General features: G+C 37.2%; 1 protein-coding gene across 1 annotated transcript in view; it reads right to left on the reverse strand.

Moving 5' to 3' along the window:
* LOC137997041 (importin subunit alpha-7-like) overlaps positions 1-16974 on the reverse strand; it is an 18007-nt gene extending 1033 nt beyond the window's left edge. Inside the window, exons 1-13 of the mRNA XM_068842751.1 lie at positions 16712-16974; positions 16505-16594; positions 13690-13786; positions 11490-11581; positions 10840-10971; positions 9595-9683; positions 8661-8760; positions 7745-7908; positions 6658-6736; positions 6135-6260; positions 2116-2243; positions 555-730; positions 1-164 (exon numbers count right to left, since the gene is read on the reverse strand). The exon at positions 1-164 is cut by the window's left edge and continues 1033 nt beyond it. Coding sequence (XP_068698852.1) covers positions 1-164; positions 555-730; positions 2116-2243; positions 6135-6260; positions 6658-6736; positions 7745-7908; positions 8661-8760; positions 9595-9683; positions 10840-10971; positions 11490-11581; positions 13690-13786; positions 16505-16594; positions 16712-16834 — 1560 coding nt within the window. The 5' untranslated portion in view covers positions 16835-16974. The remainder of the gene's footprint in view (positions 165-554; positions 731-2115; positions 2244-6134; positions 6261-6657; positions 6737-7744; positions 7909-8660; positions 8761-9594; positions 9684-10839; positions 10972-11489; positions 11582-13689; positions 13787-16504; positions 16595-16711) is intronic.
* Positions 16975-17500: the final 526 nt, after the last annotated feature.

Consider the following 17500-nt stretch of genomic DNA (forward strand, 5'->3'; position numbering starts at 1 on the left):
ATTGACACCGGCACAAAATTGGTACTGATCTGCGTTTTGATCAATACCAGGCATGAGCTTTTCATCATCGTCTTCACCGCTGAAGTAGTATTCAATAATTTCAAACGCCTTTCTGTAGATTTCTTCGTTGTCGTGACTCTGAAGAAACTCAATCTTGTCTAGACCTGAAAAAGGAATTTTTCTTTACTTTAATCCAATGTAAACAATTTTGAAACCTGCCACTTGATTGAGTATCGTGAAACCAAAAAACAAAAACATTTCAGCCAATCACAAGAGACGCTAGCAATCAAATGAATCAATCACAACGCAAATCAAATGCGTGCAACGGCGCAAGTAACTTCGCAAATGATTAACGTACGAAAAAACTCGTGCCACATTCTCAGCCAATCAGACAGGGAAAAATGCTCGGGCAACCGTTGCAAGGCTTTTCCCGCACTTTGCGCCGGTTACACATATTGCTTGGTTTTATGACTGACTCATTTAATTGTCCGAGTCTGTGAGTGTTAATTCAAAATCCGTTTCACAGTAACAGTAAGGCGTAGTTTCAAACTTACCGTACGCTTCCTCCACCATTACTGCAAATTGGTTGACACCATCTGTTTGAAATGCATCTTGTTTTCCAATTCTTAAAATGTTCTCCAATCCGCTGAGCGCAACTTGCACAATCTTTGAATCCATTACAGTCAAAAGATCACACAGAGGCTTGATTACTCCCTGACTGACAAGGTACCTGTCACGACAAAAAACTTGAAGGTCTTATAATAAAACAGAGACTCCGCCCTGCCCGTCATAAAGCCGACCAGCGCGAAATTGCATCGTCGATTATGAAAGTTACTTCATTTTGCTGCAAAATGGACATCTGTTACATGCTTATGTTTTACGCGTTCATAGCTAATTAAAACAAGTACTACAGTCGAACCTGTATATAATGGCCCTGTATTAAGCGGCCAGTTTACAAAGTCCCGATTTTTCGCCCATACAAACGCTGTATTTGTTACTTGTATGAGGCGGCTACCTCTATTAAAAGCAGCCGCGGCCACCTTGTAGCAGTCCTATGTTTGTCTTTCTAAGCCACATGCCATTTTATGCGGTATTTTATTGTGTTTAAAATTACAATAAACAAATAACGTGTACGAAGCTACTGTAAACTGATAATCGGCCGCTTAGTATGGTTAACGCTTTCCAGATGTCCGCAATATGCTGAAGTGCAGTACAAAATCACTCTTCAGTTAAAAATTCCTCTTTAATTAGTTTGTTCTTCAGCCATGTGATGGAGAAGGAATCGCCTTCAAACGCATGCTCGCATTGGATCGTCAGGCCATAACCTCTACCTCTGTTAACTCGCTTGCCCTTTACCGCAACTTTATTTCCTGTTGTTGGCTGGCGGTTTCAAAAAGTGTAACGTATAATAAATTATTATCCCGTTAACTTACAAGTTGGCAACTTTGTGTAAAGTATTGATCGCGTTAAAGAATGTTGATTGTCCTATCGTTTCCTTGCCTCAAGTGTTTTTGTATGATACGCCATTAATATCGACACATACTCAGTGAATATTTTGTTAGTGATCCTGTATTAAGCGGCCAGTTCCTCAAGTCCCGAGAGTGGCCGTTATATACAGGACCGACTGAAGTTGTTTTTTTCCGAAACAAGATGTAAATCAGTAACTGTTTTATTTTTCTGACGATAAAAATAGAGCAAATGATCTATGGTTTTATACACTCGCCCTATTTCTGAGTGAATTTCGAAAATTTTTAATGATGCCAGGGCAGTAGTGTCTCCGAGATTTTTTAAAACTAATCATCTCTAATGAAGAAAAGAATACTCAGCAATACAAATATGGCTGTGTGAAGACACGTTAAAAGGGAAAACAGCTCAAGTCATGAGAAGGAGTACGTTGCCATTAAAAAGAAAATCACAATAGACCTTTTTACCGATACGGCGGCCATTTTGATTTCTATTGTTTCGAATAGCCATTATGGGATGCCCAGGGGGCAAATACATATTAATTTGCCCCCTGAGCATCCCATAATGTCTTCTGAAACAATAGAAATCAAAATGGCCGCCGTATCTGCAAAAAGGTCTATTACTCATTTATTTCTGCCTCATTCGACATACTTTATCTGTTCTGCTGTCCCTCCAGACGTTGCATTGGTTATAGCCCAAGCCGCTTCTTTTCGCGTTTTAAATTCAGCCTTGCTCAAAATCTCTACCAGCATTGGAATGATATTGGAATCAATCACAGCCTGTATAAAAACAACGCAAGTGCCTACGTTAAGAATCGATATGAAAATTAATATACAAAACCGTAAAATGGACCAATTAGCACAGGTGAATAAATAAGCCCCAGATAGGTTTTCATAGACGAACAAACTTGCACGAGGTCCAAGGGTGAGTGCAATTTGTAGTCTTTCCAAAAAATTTCGAGAGTTTGTGCACGAGAAAAATAATTTGATTATTTCTGATTAATTACGATAATTTGATTGACCACTGAGGCTTTCTTTAATCGCTGACCAATCAGAATGCTTGTTTTGTAAATCTTTCTGCACTGTGTTATCTGGAATCTGCGAATAGGTCACTTCGGAAATACCATAATACTCTTTGTTTGTCCCCCCAAATGCTGCATAATCGACATTGTTTTTGTTTTCTCTTGGGACCATTTTAAGTCCAAAGAGAAACTGGAAACAGTGCTTACGCAAAATTTGGGGGGACAAGCAAAGAGTATTATGGTATTTTCCGAAGTGACCTATTTTTCCCTATATATTATTATTGCTCAATATAACCTACGGTAGATGAGGGTCAAGGATCAGGGAAGACTGTCTATATGACGGACGGGGGATGGCCTTTGCTTATGAAGGGGCGGGGATCCCCAGAGTCCGATCTGGGCGTTGCCCAGGCTTATATTTTCAACCGCTTAAAGGAGAACTGAAGGCTAGAAGATCAAATTTTTTTGTCTTATTATTATCGAAATATAACGTCCTTTACCTAAACAAACAAGAAAAATCCTTTTTCATCTTGAAAGGCCTTGAATTTGCCCAAAATCTTTGGTTGTTTTTTCAATTTGAACGCCCGCCATTTTTTTTGCTTTTCCTTCCGGTTACCTCCAAAAAAGGAATGTCAGCCGCCATGTTGTGACGTCATTGCGCACAAGCAAGCAGCTGGTTTTCACTGAAATCTTCTGTTATCGTTAAGTCTCAAAATAGTACTCCGCTTTCTTCGTCGTTAATACACGTAAGTTTATGGCAGAACTTGAACCATATTCTTTCGATCCAATGCGAGAAAGTTCTTGATCGCAGGAAGAGGAAGCAACCGAAAGGGAAGGCTCAAGATGGGGAAATACGACTTGGTGCAGCTGTGATTTTTGCTTTAACCGGGAGGCCGGGACAGCAAGAAAAGGAATGCATCTGCTGCCGCGATATAGAGGAGCTATGAACAAATCTCAGGTGAATTGATTGTATTCAAAAGGCAATAAAAACAACTTGATTACTAAGAGATTCTGTTGGCTGCTTTGTTTTGTCTGTCATTTCGATTCAATTTGAGAAACTATTCGTTGTGTAACGCAGCATTCTAGCTTTTCGACCGTGTTTACAAACAAAAGTGCTATAAACTGCCATCGCGGGTCTGAGTGCTGCGATTAATGAACAACATGTATGTAAACACATAAGCTCTGTTCGTAGTTTTGCGAATTTTCAAACTTCAATTAAACATCTTTGTGATCGTTGTCGAGTTTATAAAACCCAGCTTGAAGTGCGAATGCCAATCACGAAATAACGTGTCCCAGTTGCTTGCAAAAACAACCTTTCGGTTCACTTCTCCGGCGCATGGTTTGCCACTGAAATCTCCCGACTAAAGAAAACATTACTTACTCACTGGGCATAAATGGAATCGATGGAGTCGCAAAGTTATTCATCATTTCATCAATTACATGCAATTGTCGCATCGACCGCTGTGGCCAAGACACCTTCAAAACAGGAGGGTTCGAAATGATCCGAACAGATGTGACAGGGCTGGATATTTGGCTAGTTTTTTCTTCTAAATTCGGATGATCCATTCTTCGAGAAGGACTTCATTTTAAAGAGGGAAACGATGAGAGTTCTACTAGAGAACCATTTTTCAAGTTTCCCGCGTTCAAGCAAGTGAGCGCAATGACGTCACGCATAGCGCCCAAGCCTGCTATAGTACAGCCAAAATGGCGTACTTCCATCGAGTGACCAATACGGATCTCTCTGGCCTCATAAAAACGTCAAAATGTAAGGAACCCCTCAAATACTCGAATATTTCCTTTAACTAAGTCAGGCACGACAAATTTGGCGAAGGAAAAAATATTTCATTTTTATCTTCAGTTCTCCTTTAAAGAGACCACAATTGTTTAAAACATTAAATATATTTTTACACTTCTTCGCGTGGCAACCCTAACCGAGAACGTCACGGCCACAATGATAATAACTTTATTTAAGTGTCAATGGATTTTGCATAATAACACTAATGGGGACACTAACGAAATTAATGAAGTGAAGCTATGATCTTCGCAGTTATGAACGCAATTTTTGCAATTGCGTAAAGAAGCCTGAAAAATTCAGGATTTCAACGGGGTTTGAACCCGTGACCTCGCGATACCGGTGCGACGCTCTAACCAACTCAGCTATGAAGCCACTGACCTTGAGAGCTGGTCATTTGTGGGTTCATATCCGCAGTTCATATATATGATCCATTTCATATATCATTTCATCATTAACGAAATTAACTCAAATCAAATCAAATATTGGTTCTTATGGAGAGTACCCGGAGAAAAACCACTCGGAGCGGAGTAGAGAACCAACAAACTCAACCCACATATGACACCGAGTCTTGGAATCGAACCGCTGCCACATCGGTGGGAGGCGAGGCAAATTTCCCTTTCGTAAACGGTCGTTGCCATTTGAAACGGTCGATGCCATTTATAACGGTCGACTACACACTTCACTTCAAAGAAAATTAGAAGAAACAAACTAAGAAAAAATATGGACAAAAAATTTAGACAAAAAAGGAAAAAAAAAACATTTACAAAAGAAAAACTGGAGGAAAAAAAGAGTCCGAAAATTTCAAGACTCGAACTCGGGTTCTTAGCCCTCACCCTAAACAAAACCCTAACCCGAACCCTAACTCATATGACCAGCGAGACAACTCCCAGTAACCGCAACCTTTTTTTTTAACGACAAAACGACAAAATTTATTGAAAATTAGAAATAAATAATTACATTTCTTTCCCCCCGCAAATAGCTTATAAACTAATCGAGGCGGGGAGAACTGAGGACATACTGCAAGTACAAGGTTATCTATAGATGGACTAAATAACAGTAAAGACATTACTATACAGTTACACAGTAAATAGAATGAACTAACCTAAAACAAAACAAGTACATTAAGATTATGACAAGAGGCTAACTTAAAGTATTAAATAGCTTAATAAGACGGGAGACTTCGACATAATCATCTTCTGACCGCAAGAAATTTAGTAATAATTCCTTTATCTTTTTACGAAAGAACGAGCGTTTAAGTAGTTTAATCGAGTAAGGAATAGAGTTCCAAATTTGGGCACCAATTATCGAGAAAAAGGAATACATTTTATTAGTTCTAGAGAACTTAAAATAAAACGAGTCGCTAGAGACAGATCTAGTTCTGTAATTGTGAATCTGACTTGTTTTAACAAACTGATTGAGTATACTAGCTGGTGCTGACTGTCTGTTTATATCATACAGTAAATAGCTACAATCTCTAAAAAATAGGCTAGGTAGGGGAAGGCAATTTGATTTGAGAAAGAAGGGTACGGTGTGTTCTTTAGACTTATAGAAGTAAATAAGACCTTTTGAGTTCTTAGACCTAACGAGTGTAATTCAGAGGTAATAAATGGAATCGACCGTTTCAAATGGCAACGACCGTTCTGAGAAATGGCAACGACCGTTTACGAAAGGGAAATAAGCGGAGGCGAGTGCTCTCACCACTGCGCCATCCCTGCACCCCTACGTACATGTATGACGGCGTTTTGCCCAGAACACCTTAAGTGAGGCCAAAATACGGAATTTACCCCCGCCCCTTTCATGTGGCTGTTACACTGTATAAAAAAAAAGTTACAAAAAAAAATGTCAACAATCGACTACCTGTATTTGCGCTCTGTTGCCAGCTGTAATATTAGATATTGTCCAGCATGCCTCCTTTCGTATACTTTCTCTCGAATTGCTTAGTAAATACAATAAACTGGGCAAAGCATTGCAGTTTAGGATGACCTGGAAAAGTAAACAAATGGACATTATTCACTTCATGTTTTCACCATTTTGGGTCTTTACAAAGCTCCAAACTAAACAGTAGACATCCTTTTCAAAATTTATCCGCTATCTTCAAGAATATCTGCACAATATTTCCACTATTTAAGGACAATTCCCCTACATTGATGCCAATTATATGGAACAGTAAGATTAATTTACACCTTGATACCAATCTACATTTTCCTAAAGAAAAGGATAATTCTTTGTTAGGAAAAAGTTATGTTCCAAGTCAGGTTTGTAGTTACCATTGCTTTCTTTTAGTCATTCCAAATGAAACTGTAAAGTGTTTGCTTCACGACCTGCCAGTTGCTAAAAAATGGCATCGGCAACTTACAAAACAGAAATAGAAGTTTCCCACCTGAGTTTGCACGTCATCTCCAGTCACAATATTGCCCACTGCTCTTAGAGCAGCTGATACTACGTGGCTAAGGTTGTACCTGATAAGAACAAAAACACATTAAAGAGACTTGTCAGTGCAAGTCTTTTGACTGAAAAGATTACAGTTGGCAGCATAGTAATTAAGTTAGTATCATTACTTACACTCAGATTTTTAGAGTAACTAGTAGATAACTCCTCCGAACATTAAACAGAACAACTGTTAAGAATCCCAACTGGCTGGAGGCAAACCAGTTGTCTACTTACAAGTGCAGTAAAGAAATTGAACCAAGAACAACGTGGAACAAATTCAATGAGTGGTCAGAACATGTCTTGAACCCGTGATCTCCAGATCTCAAGGCAAGCGCCCTCACCACTGGGCTGCACTGCCTGCTCAAGCATAACACCATCAGGCTTATAAGAAAGACATTGTCAAGCAACAAGGTAAAATGGATTTCCACATTACTCCACTTTCTTGTTGCTACCGGGTAAGAGTTTCACATGTATTTCACCTTTTGCCTTGTCACTTAGAGATTCTACAAACCATACTTTGTCTTATGCCAGATAACTTTTTTCATCAATGGAAACTTCTCAAGGAAAAGAGATTAAATGTTGCTTAAAATACACAATTTACAATGTTAAAATGATTGTGCCCAATGTACATTTCGACAAAGACCACAAGACTTACAATGTACATTATGTAATATTTAGGCTAATCTGTGTTTATGTCGGAGTCTTATATCCAAACTGTATAAATTGAGCCAGTGATGAAGTCAGGTAGCTTTTTGCATACAAAAGATACCAAATGATTGAAAGGAAATTCACATTTAGAAAGCCTCAACAAATGTGAGAGTAAAATGATGCAAATTAAAGGGGACATTTTTAAAAACCTTAACGGTCACAATTTTGCAGATGTTTGCATCACTCGAACACAATATTATTTTGTCAATATACATTACTGTTCATACCCAGTCGTACCACATCTTAGATGCACATGTAGTTACTTTTGAATGAGCTTCAACAAGGCAGTATTTATCTGTTTACTTTTACATGTCACATATAACACTTACATTAACAGCTCCACTAATCTTCTACACACACCAGAATCTATAACAGCTTGGATCTTTTCATTTGGGCCATCAGAAAGATAGGAAAGAGCCCAGCAAGCATCAGCAAGAACATCCGCATCATTGATGAACAAAAGACGAGCTAACACTGGAAGGCATGCAGATACCTAGAATGAAAAGAACAATATTTTAATGTGTGTATAATTATATCGTGATTATCATTGTTCAAAAGCTACTTCTTCAAAGACCTTTTAATTGTTCCCTCGCTTGCAAGCCAAACTGATCTGAACACTTCCCATTGACATAGACCCTACAGTGAGGTCAATGCAAACTTTCTTTTAAATTGCAATTTTTAGAACTTTTACACTCGCAAGTCATCAGTCCAATTCTGATAACTTCTACAATTTTACATGTACTGTAGCTGGTCCATAGACCAGATTTACCTACTTGATTACGGAACTGCAAGCTTTTACAGTGTGACCGGGAAAACCGTGAAAACCTGAAATATGCCAGGAATGTTATTTTTGTCCAATCATGTGTCTGAAATCCACTTGCAGTATTTTCATGTTTGCAGGGCAAGAATCGTGCCAATTTAAGATTTTCCGAATAAGTGATTTAATTTGAGCTAATTGTGGTTGTCTCGTGAATAAAATAGATAACTTGAAACCAGAAGCGCATGACCTTGAAGCGTGTAACTTGCAACTCTTTTTCTTGGAAAAAAGCAGGGAATTTTAGGATACCAATTTTATGCCCAAATTTCAAAACAGCTGTGAGAAATCTCATGAAACATACAGTATTGGGTAACATGTAGAAAATTATATTCCATTCTAGACATACTATACATTTATTCATACTACAGTGTCTTGTCCTTAATAACCTGTTTAAGTTCACCTTAAGTAATGATGTACAAGAAATTTACCTTTGAAAAATCAGGAGGTGGATTTTTTCCTCTGCACAAATTGGAAAGAGCCCATACTAAGTTCTTTGTCATTGAAATTCTAGGCGACAGTTTTAAGAGACTAAAAACAAACAAAAAGACGTAAGTAAAACTTGTTAATCGAAAACTATGACGTCTGATTTGCAATGAGCAACACCATCGAAAAATGCACAAAAAAACAAAAAAACAATTAAACTTGTGGCCTGGAAATAAAATTATCCTACTAAGGGACATTTAGTGGATACAAACAAAAACAATGCAGATACTTGAAACATAGGAAAGCTTTAAAAACAGGCTTCGCTCCAGGGAATGGAGAAGCAAAGTCATTTGAATTACAACCTGTATCTCAGACTCCTTTGGTATTAATTAATAGTTACTGCTTAAACTGTCAATTCAAGTGTGACAATCATTCCATCTTTTAATCTATAATGCAGAATCCCTTCATTCTGCCTTTCACTTTCACTGCCCTTCAATGCTGATAACAGCTGGCCACAAAAACTCCCTGCCTAATCTTGATGACAGCCCTTTTAAACTAGGGACATCACATCTCAACTAAAAAAACTTTGTGAAGAGAAACAAGAATGCTTCAATTTTTGACTTTCTACAGAGATTCTGTTGGGTTCTAGAAAGATAGATAGATAGATAGATGTAGATACTTTATTATCACCTTAGAGTGCAGTTATAACTGAATTGATAAGGTTTACATTACATAATTAAAAAATTTAATTCAGTAAGTAAAATATATTAACTATTATGATACATTAAGATAGATCTTGGGCTCTTGTTACAACTATGAGAACTAAGGGAAAAGAAAAAAAATAATAAATAAATATATATAAATATATATACACATATAAAATTGTAAACTATAAGGTACCAAATGGAGAATTGAGCTGTTGTTAGCTAATAAACTTACTCCAGAACTGGCTGTAGCATTCCTAAGTTCAGAACATAATCTCTGCATTCAGCACTGTCTCCTGCAATATTCCCAAGAGCCCAAACAGCCTAGAAGCAAGCAAGTATCAACCCCTTTAGACTAGTGACATTATATTTTGCGTATTAACATTTGATGTTTGTACCATCTTCAACTTTTAAAATTCTTTTTTTCATTTAGTTTTCATGCTTCAAATTCATTTTGGCCCATAATTTGATCAGGAAACAACAAGGAACCGTAAGCTTAAATTACAGCCCTTAAAAAATATATATAAGATATTCATTTTTGGCTCTAAATCTCTCAATCAATCAACATTAATTTAAAGACTCTCTGTTGAACAGCATGCATAGCACACCTCGGTTCAGGTTTTGTGGACCATGAAACCTCCACTGATCATCGTCATCATCTCTATCTTGTATTGAACCAATTGCAATCAGAGGCATACATTGTATTTAATGCTGGATTAGTATTATTAATAGTGTTATTATTTCTTTTGCCTTGAATGTATACATTTTATAGCTAATCGATAGTTTTGTTCAAGAAAACACCAGTGGATAACTGAGCAGTTGGACCGTGATGAAGTGAGGACAGCAACTTGCAGATATATCCCGAATGAAGTCCACAGAGACTTGAGCCACTGAAGTCAGTTCAGGATCACTGGAGTTTGAGTTTCATGTTTGCATTGAGTGAGATACAAGTCATTTGTGCATCTCTCTGTTTGAAAATTTTTTTCGCTTTAATATTTTAAAACTTGTTTTGGAAATCTTGACCGCAATGTATCAGACAACCTATGGCTGAAATGATTTTGTGTCTTATAAAGCTTCTGTCAGGGTCAAACGTTCCTGGTATTGACCAAAATGAGCAAGCTCTTTGTTCGTGAGTCGATTGCAATGATTGCAGCAGAGAATTTATGAACAACTGATCTGCCACAAATTGTATTATATCAAACAAAATAATAATATTTCTTTTTCATATTGGAAAGGCCTTTCGGTAAAGCACTAGTACTTGGCTTAATAGCAAGCTTGAGACCTTATAATTGCCAACATACTGTCAACCTAAAAGTCTTTGTTGTTGTTTTCCTTCTTATTAATACATGTATTTCTTTTAATTTCCCTGCATTTATTAAAAATTTATACTCTTTACAGGCCGAAATATGTTTCTAGACAACTTTCATTCAGGAATTGAGGGAATAGTTAACCAACTTTATAGTACATTTACTCCCCTTACCTGTTCCTGTACATCGACATGAGGAGAGCGCAGTAATTTAATAAACACTGGAACTGACCCTGCCTGAACTACACATTGTGTCTGTGGCGATGTCCCTGATGCAATATTGGTAAGTGCCCAGGCAGCTTCAAACTGAAAAAAACACAAAATGCTATGTCATTTTAATGATAATTATTGACAACACAACATAAACACTACAGTGACAACATTTGTAAGTTTAGATGACAAGATGTCCAACTAGAAAATTCCCTTGTTAGATAGAGGTGGAAAAATAGGCATGCTACCTGAATTGCAGGGTTTTTCTAATGAAAAATGTGAAGACAAAGCCATGAAGTTTGCAGATAGAATGGAAAATAGATGTACATGTACAGTTCAATTGAAACCGCCAGGCACTATCACAAAATATAACAATAAATATTCTTGTTCCCCTCAAAATACAAAATAATTTATTTAAAGGAGGATAAACAAAACTTAGGCAAGGCAAACATTGAGTTACACATGTATGCTGGTCATTTGCTACCCTTTTGAGGGGCTCAGGGGTAGGCCTGGATTTCACCAACAAGATTGTAAGGATCACAGTTATATCAATCTTTTCAGTGACGTTACGAAAACATAAAACAACAAACAAATGCACTGGCCACGAAACATACCTGTAACATGCTATTATCATCTCGCTGCAAAAAGTATATAAATCTTGGTATCACTTCACACTTAATTACATCGTCAATTGGTGGGTGTGGTTCTAGAACACAACAATGAAAAGTTAAGGTTTTAAAAACATGATAACAGAGTCTGCAATTGGTATAACATGCATCTCAATAGCCCAACTAACTAAAGTATACATATTAGCATTCTACAGATTATAATCTATAAGTGCCTCTGTCAGGGAGCCAGAATATAGACCCTTAGCATAAATGTGACCTCTCAAGACAAAGGATTTTTCTCATGAATGTGAGGCTAAGGATGTATCAAGTATTGTTATTCAAATTTGGGCGCCATTTATGCAAAGGGTCTATTAAATGGGTTTTGAGAGGACCAAAATGTGGGTTACACTTTTGCCCATGTTCAGGAGTCAATATGCTATTCATGGCAGACATGTAAGGTTTGGTGGAAATTAAACAATGTAATAACACAATGATGGAATATATTGGGTGTGTGCAGAACCACTGTGAGTAGTTTAGATGTTTGTTTAATTGCAACCAAGGAAATGGTTCACAACTTCTGTGATAAATAATTACTAAGGCAGCTCAAAGTAAAAGACTGAAGGCGACAATATCGAAATGGAGAAAGCAAAACACACGGCAACACCCGAAAGTATTTACCTATTTGCCGAGGTTTTTCCACAGACGATTTGCAGATTGATTCTGCGTTCGCACCTTGCCGCAGCAAGCAATACAGCAGTAACAACAAGATGCGGTGGAGATGAATAGCCTTGCTTAGCTTTTGTTTCAATGCTCCGATGATACTGTAAATAACACCTCACATTTATCACTTAATGTAAGAAACCGCCATAGCATCAAAAAATTTACAAGAAGCCGTTGAAAACAGTGAATTAGTTTCATTTAATCTACAAGTATACTTTGTTTTTCACTACCAATGGGAAAGGAAACAGGAAATTAAGTTGTGCCTTCATTCATACAACACAGAAAGTTAAATACAATTAAATCGCAGAAACAGTTTACGATTGTGTTTGCATATTGTTGTTTCCTCGCTTTTGTGTTGCTACTCGTTGCAAACAACAAGTGAAGATAGAGAATTTTCTATCTCTTGCGTCTTGTTGCGATCATTGACGATTGTAGGGGATGAAGGTAAAAGGTGTTTCCATTTACGCAAACTGTTTGCGATCTCACTATCGGAAGGTGCTTGGAATTGTTTGCGACGGAGTTACGCGCATATGGAAACTAGGCTTTAACAGCAGCGGAGAATTTCCGCATGATCTCACACCTGATTAATCATTCGTAATGGGGCACAGGGAAACTGTAATCTGCGTTGGTTTCCTGTTCAGTTTTTGTTTTCAACTTATCATTATTTATTTTTCTAAGGCAGTAAATTCCATAGAATCCGCTTACAGTTTCTGTTTTTGTTACTTTCTATTCTCTCCTTCTGCCCCATTCATACGAAACAATTTTCATTACTTTTTTTGTTTTCATCCAGAACTCCACTGCTTCACAATATTTACTAGCCCCATTAGCTAGTGAAAGGTCAAAATCTACTAGCCAAAACTGAAATTTCACTAGACTGTGGCTACTTGGCTACAGTTAGTCTCGAGCCCTGGAAATACATCACTCTGTTTGACAGACAACAAGAGTAAAAGGTGATTGTTCATTTGCTTGATCAGTCATCAATTTCTCCTGTCCCCAAAAGAAGACAAGTGGCTTTATACAAACATGCTTACATAAATAACAATAGTAATGGTTGCTCCTACTCCTGGCTCCTATTCAGAATTTTTGAGGGTTTACATGCAACCAATGACTTTCTATCAGGAGAGGACTTAGTTTTCCTGATGTTGCTCTGATGAAATAATAATTGTTGTGAGCATTGCTAGTCGGAAAGTTCTGAAAGGTTAATGGAAGTCGTGGCATTAATCTGATGCGGCATGCACACTATAGCAATTAGTTTTTACTGTTACATGTATTTTCTCCAGTGCATACCACGTTTAATTTGCCACAGCATTCGGCCAAATTCGTCCAGGACGAAGAATTCATCCTGCCTTGATGAAATTGTGGCAGAACTCTTCGGCAAAGACAAGGTTTCACTGCATTCCAATAGATAAATACTTTTGGGCGGTACTGTATTTTCCAAAGGCATTCTTTCTTTCTATAAACTTCGAATTTGTACTATTATTCAAACCTTTTGAAAGAAGTTTTCTAAATTTTTGCATGGCTGCCAGCTGTCTCTCAGGATCTTCTGAGTATAAAGCCTCCACAACCTCTGGAGAAAACACTCCCTGAAAAATGAAAACTCCTCTTAATAACTTTACAAAAAAAGAAAAAAAAACTAAACAGAGGAAGAAGTAACTAGCCTTAATTTCTACTAAAAAGTTAGGGGGGAAGTGTAATAGCTTTAGTTTCACCAAAATATTTGGTTTTAAACATGCAACTTATGTTTGATGTAGATTTTGCAGGGAAAAAATATTCATCTTATAATCAAATGACAGTTGTAACCATATCTCACAATAAACCACATTGCCATTGGAAATAACATTATTGAAAGCATTACTATTACTCTGCGTAATACTTAACTTGTACCTTAAAGAACCTTCTTTCACAATGGATTCTTAAAGTCCCTATGACACTTATTTTTCCCGGTTTTTATTTATTTATTATTTTTTTAACAGCTTTATTGGGTACTCCTCTTGTAATATATAATATAAATTTATAATACAAGACACGAAAAAAAATTAAGGAGTAAATCCCAAAAGAGGTAGGTGCAATTTTAGCTTTTCGTTTAAATATCTATAGTGTCTGGAGTATAGTACTTCAAAAAATTTTCCCCCATAGTGTATCCACGCATTTTAGCAGGCGTTTTGAACTATACGCAAAACATTTTGGCCCGGCCAGTTGGGGCCTGGTGACTAATGACATCAAATAAGTAACTTGTTTGCATCTCTTCAGGAAGAAATGTGCAAAAGTGTAAAAATGGAAGTGTTGTTGAAAATCTAGAGTTTTTTTGTTAAGTCTTAAAAATTAATGATAGTTACCCTTCAGATGCTGTGAATGTTCGCACGATTCAGAATGGAATTACATTCTTGACTTCTCTGATGTCATAAGTTACCAGGACCCAACAGGCTCAGCCAAAAATCAAAGCCCCGCTAAAATGTTTGGATACACTATGAAGGAACCTATTTTTAAACAGTACACTCCAGACTTTATAGCCATTTAAACGAAAAGTTAAAAAATAAGAAAAAAATAAGCGTCATATGTAGGGACTTTAAACACAGGGACGCTTCGCTCAAGTCAGTGGGTGAGGTATATTTGACCTCTGTCGGAATAAGCAATGCCTGTCCACAGGGCTTGAAATTTTAAAAAAAATTAAGTCTATATTTTACAACTAGTTTAGGAAATTTAGTTGCAAAAACAAAAAAATCAAATGACACTGCTCGAAACAATGGTAAGTAAATAACACTGTACTTTTATTACTCCAAAAGCAGTTATAGCAATCACTATCAAAGGACAGTGAATGGTTTCCTTCCTGAACAGGCAAACGTAGACTTGAAAATTTTCACGAACTAAATGCTACAGGCATTTGGAAGTGAAATGAATCACAAACAAAAGCAAACCTTTTTAACTGTAGACAAAGTTTGACAAAAATACAATATTCTTTGCACAATACTCAAGCTTAATGTTCACCAAATTATTTCCTACGACTATCAGTAGCTGTAGGCATCCAGAATCAGCGGTCCCCCATTCAAGATTTGCACCCACTACATTTGCATGTATACACTACTTCAAGAAACCACTTTAATGGCGTGTGAAAGGGCGATCCAGCTGCGTAACCCTGAAGGTAAATTGTACAGGATTTTGCCAGTAGATTTAAAATTTAAATTTTAATTTCCAACAAAGACACAAGACTCTAACATGATGTTCCTTGATTAACTTGGGCTTAAAAGTCATCAATTGCTAATATGTGACCGATTGCCCGGCCACAACCTAGTTGCAAATTTGTGACTGGTCAGCAGGTTTTAGTTGCAAAAGCAAAAATTTCAGTCGCAATTTCAAGCCCTGCCTGATTGGCAGAATATTCCTCATTTATTGGCACAGAGATTAGAGAGTGTGTAGAAAAGAGTCATGGAGAATTATATTTCTTCTGCATAGCTATCTGGATTGGCTACCACCAACCTCACTACTATGGAAGATCTGTAACATAATTACATCGATCACACAGAAAAGCCAAAACCCATGGAGAAGACATTAATTTTCCTGTTACCTCAGGAAGAACAGCAAGTCTCTAATAATTATAATTTCAGATCTCAGGACAATAAATGTATTATGGAAGACTTTTATGTAAAGGGAACAAAGTGTTCAAAGGAATTAATTACTCTGACTTTATCATGTTTTACTTATGCTCATTAGTATTTTACGTAATTAGTGAAAATTGTTTTTGTTCATCATTATCTATAGTAGTTACGTGAAACTTTGTACACTAAATAAAAAAATTTAAAATAAATGGTCATTATTATGATCAACATCATCATTATTATTATTAGAAACAAGAATGGCTAAAATCATTCTACTGTCTGTTCTTCTTTACTTAAGATCCCATACCAACTAAAACGACATTTTGTGACACGGAATTAAAAGTAAATCAGAATTTGCAAACATAAGAATTACAGATGAGTCTTATCTAAGAAAATGCATGCCAACTAAGATTTGACAAGTGTAAGTTTGTTAAAGAAACAGCTTTCTTGCCATTTAATGACAAGCGCACATGATAACTGTACGAAGTAAACTCACGTTTCTTTCTCTTCAATTATAAAAGTAGTTCCGGTCGGATTCAAATGAGCTCACTGTATATAAATGAACCGTAATTTAAACAACTCTGGAATAGCCTAAACAAGCAATTAAATCAATGTCAAAGCTTCGCCACGTTTATCGCTTGATTCAACTTCAGAAGCGAAAAATATGTACAAAAACTCTGACTCGGTTGGGACTTAACCGCTTCATACCTGTCCAACGTGATTCGTCGTAAGCAATGATTCCAGCTCACTTGTAGTAATTGAGGACTTTGTCACATCAACATTTCTTCTTTTAAACATCTGAAAACATAAAAACGCGATTCAAATTTCGGCATTACTTTTCAAAAACTAAGTTTTAGCCCGAGCTGATCGAGGTATCATGTACAAAACCTGTTCTAATTCTCAATTCATACTCACTTGTTCTTCGCGCTTAGCCTTTCGAATTTGTACCCCTTCTTCTTCTCGTCTTCGTCTCATTTCGGAGGAGTCTAAAGCCTTATTCTTGTAGGCTTTCAGTCGTGCATTCGCCCGACTCGCCATCTCGAAGACAGTTTACGAGAAATGCAACAAACTCTTCCAAAGGAAAGACGGTTCAACACCGCGAAATCGGGAAATTATCCCCTTGAAATTTTAAGGCTCTTTCTGGGTGGCGTGCTTCCACAAGAAAATGTGCGCTTGCGCAACGTGTTTGGCTTCCAGCCTCTGCTGATCAAAAATCACGAGAAGCCCCGGGGCGTTGTCTTGAGCGACACCAGGCAATCACATTTTGTAAAGGGTCTCCCGTTGTAAATTGGCCACCGTACAGAGATTCTAAAAGCTGACGTTTCAATTTACATTATCAACTCCGTTGATAAAACCAAATTTGAGAAAAAGGATACCCTGCGAGCAGTTGGTGTCTTTTACCCTTCCCGAGAGGGAAACCTCTTCGAGCAACCGTTGATTTTCCTTCGATCACGGGCGTGTTACGTAACGCCCACGTGACGCATACATGTCTATTACCGCATTGGGTAAATCATGGATTTAACATGTCCCGTGGGAAGCACAGCCAATTTATCTTTAGAGCGTGCTTTTGCTCTTAACTGAGTTCTCATATTTCTTGAGATTTCTTTCCCTCCAGAACGGTTCTCAAAGCTTCATCATACTTTGCAGAATTCGTTACTCTAGACGCCACAAACGCCATATTGATAACTACAGCGGGCTCGCGTT

This window comes from Montipora foliosa, chromosome 3, assembly GCF_036669935.1.
Source record: "Montipora foliosa isolate CH-2021 chromosome 3, ASM3666993v2, whole genome shotgun sequence".
In the NCBI taxonomy this organism is placed as follows: Eukaryota; Metazoa; Cnidaria; class Anthozoa; order Scleractinia; family Acroporidae; genus Montipora; species Montipora foliosa.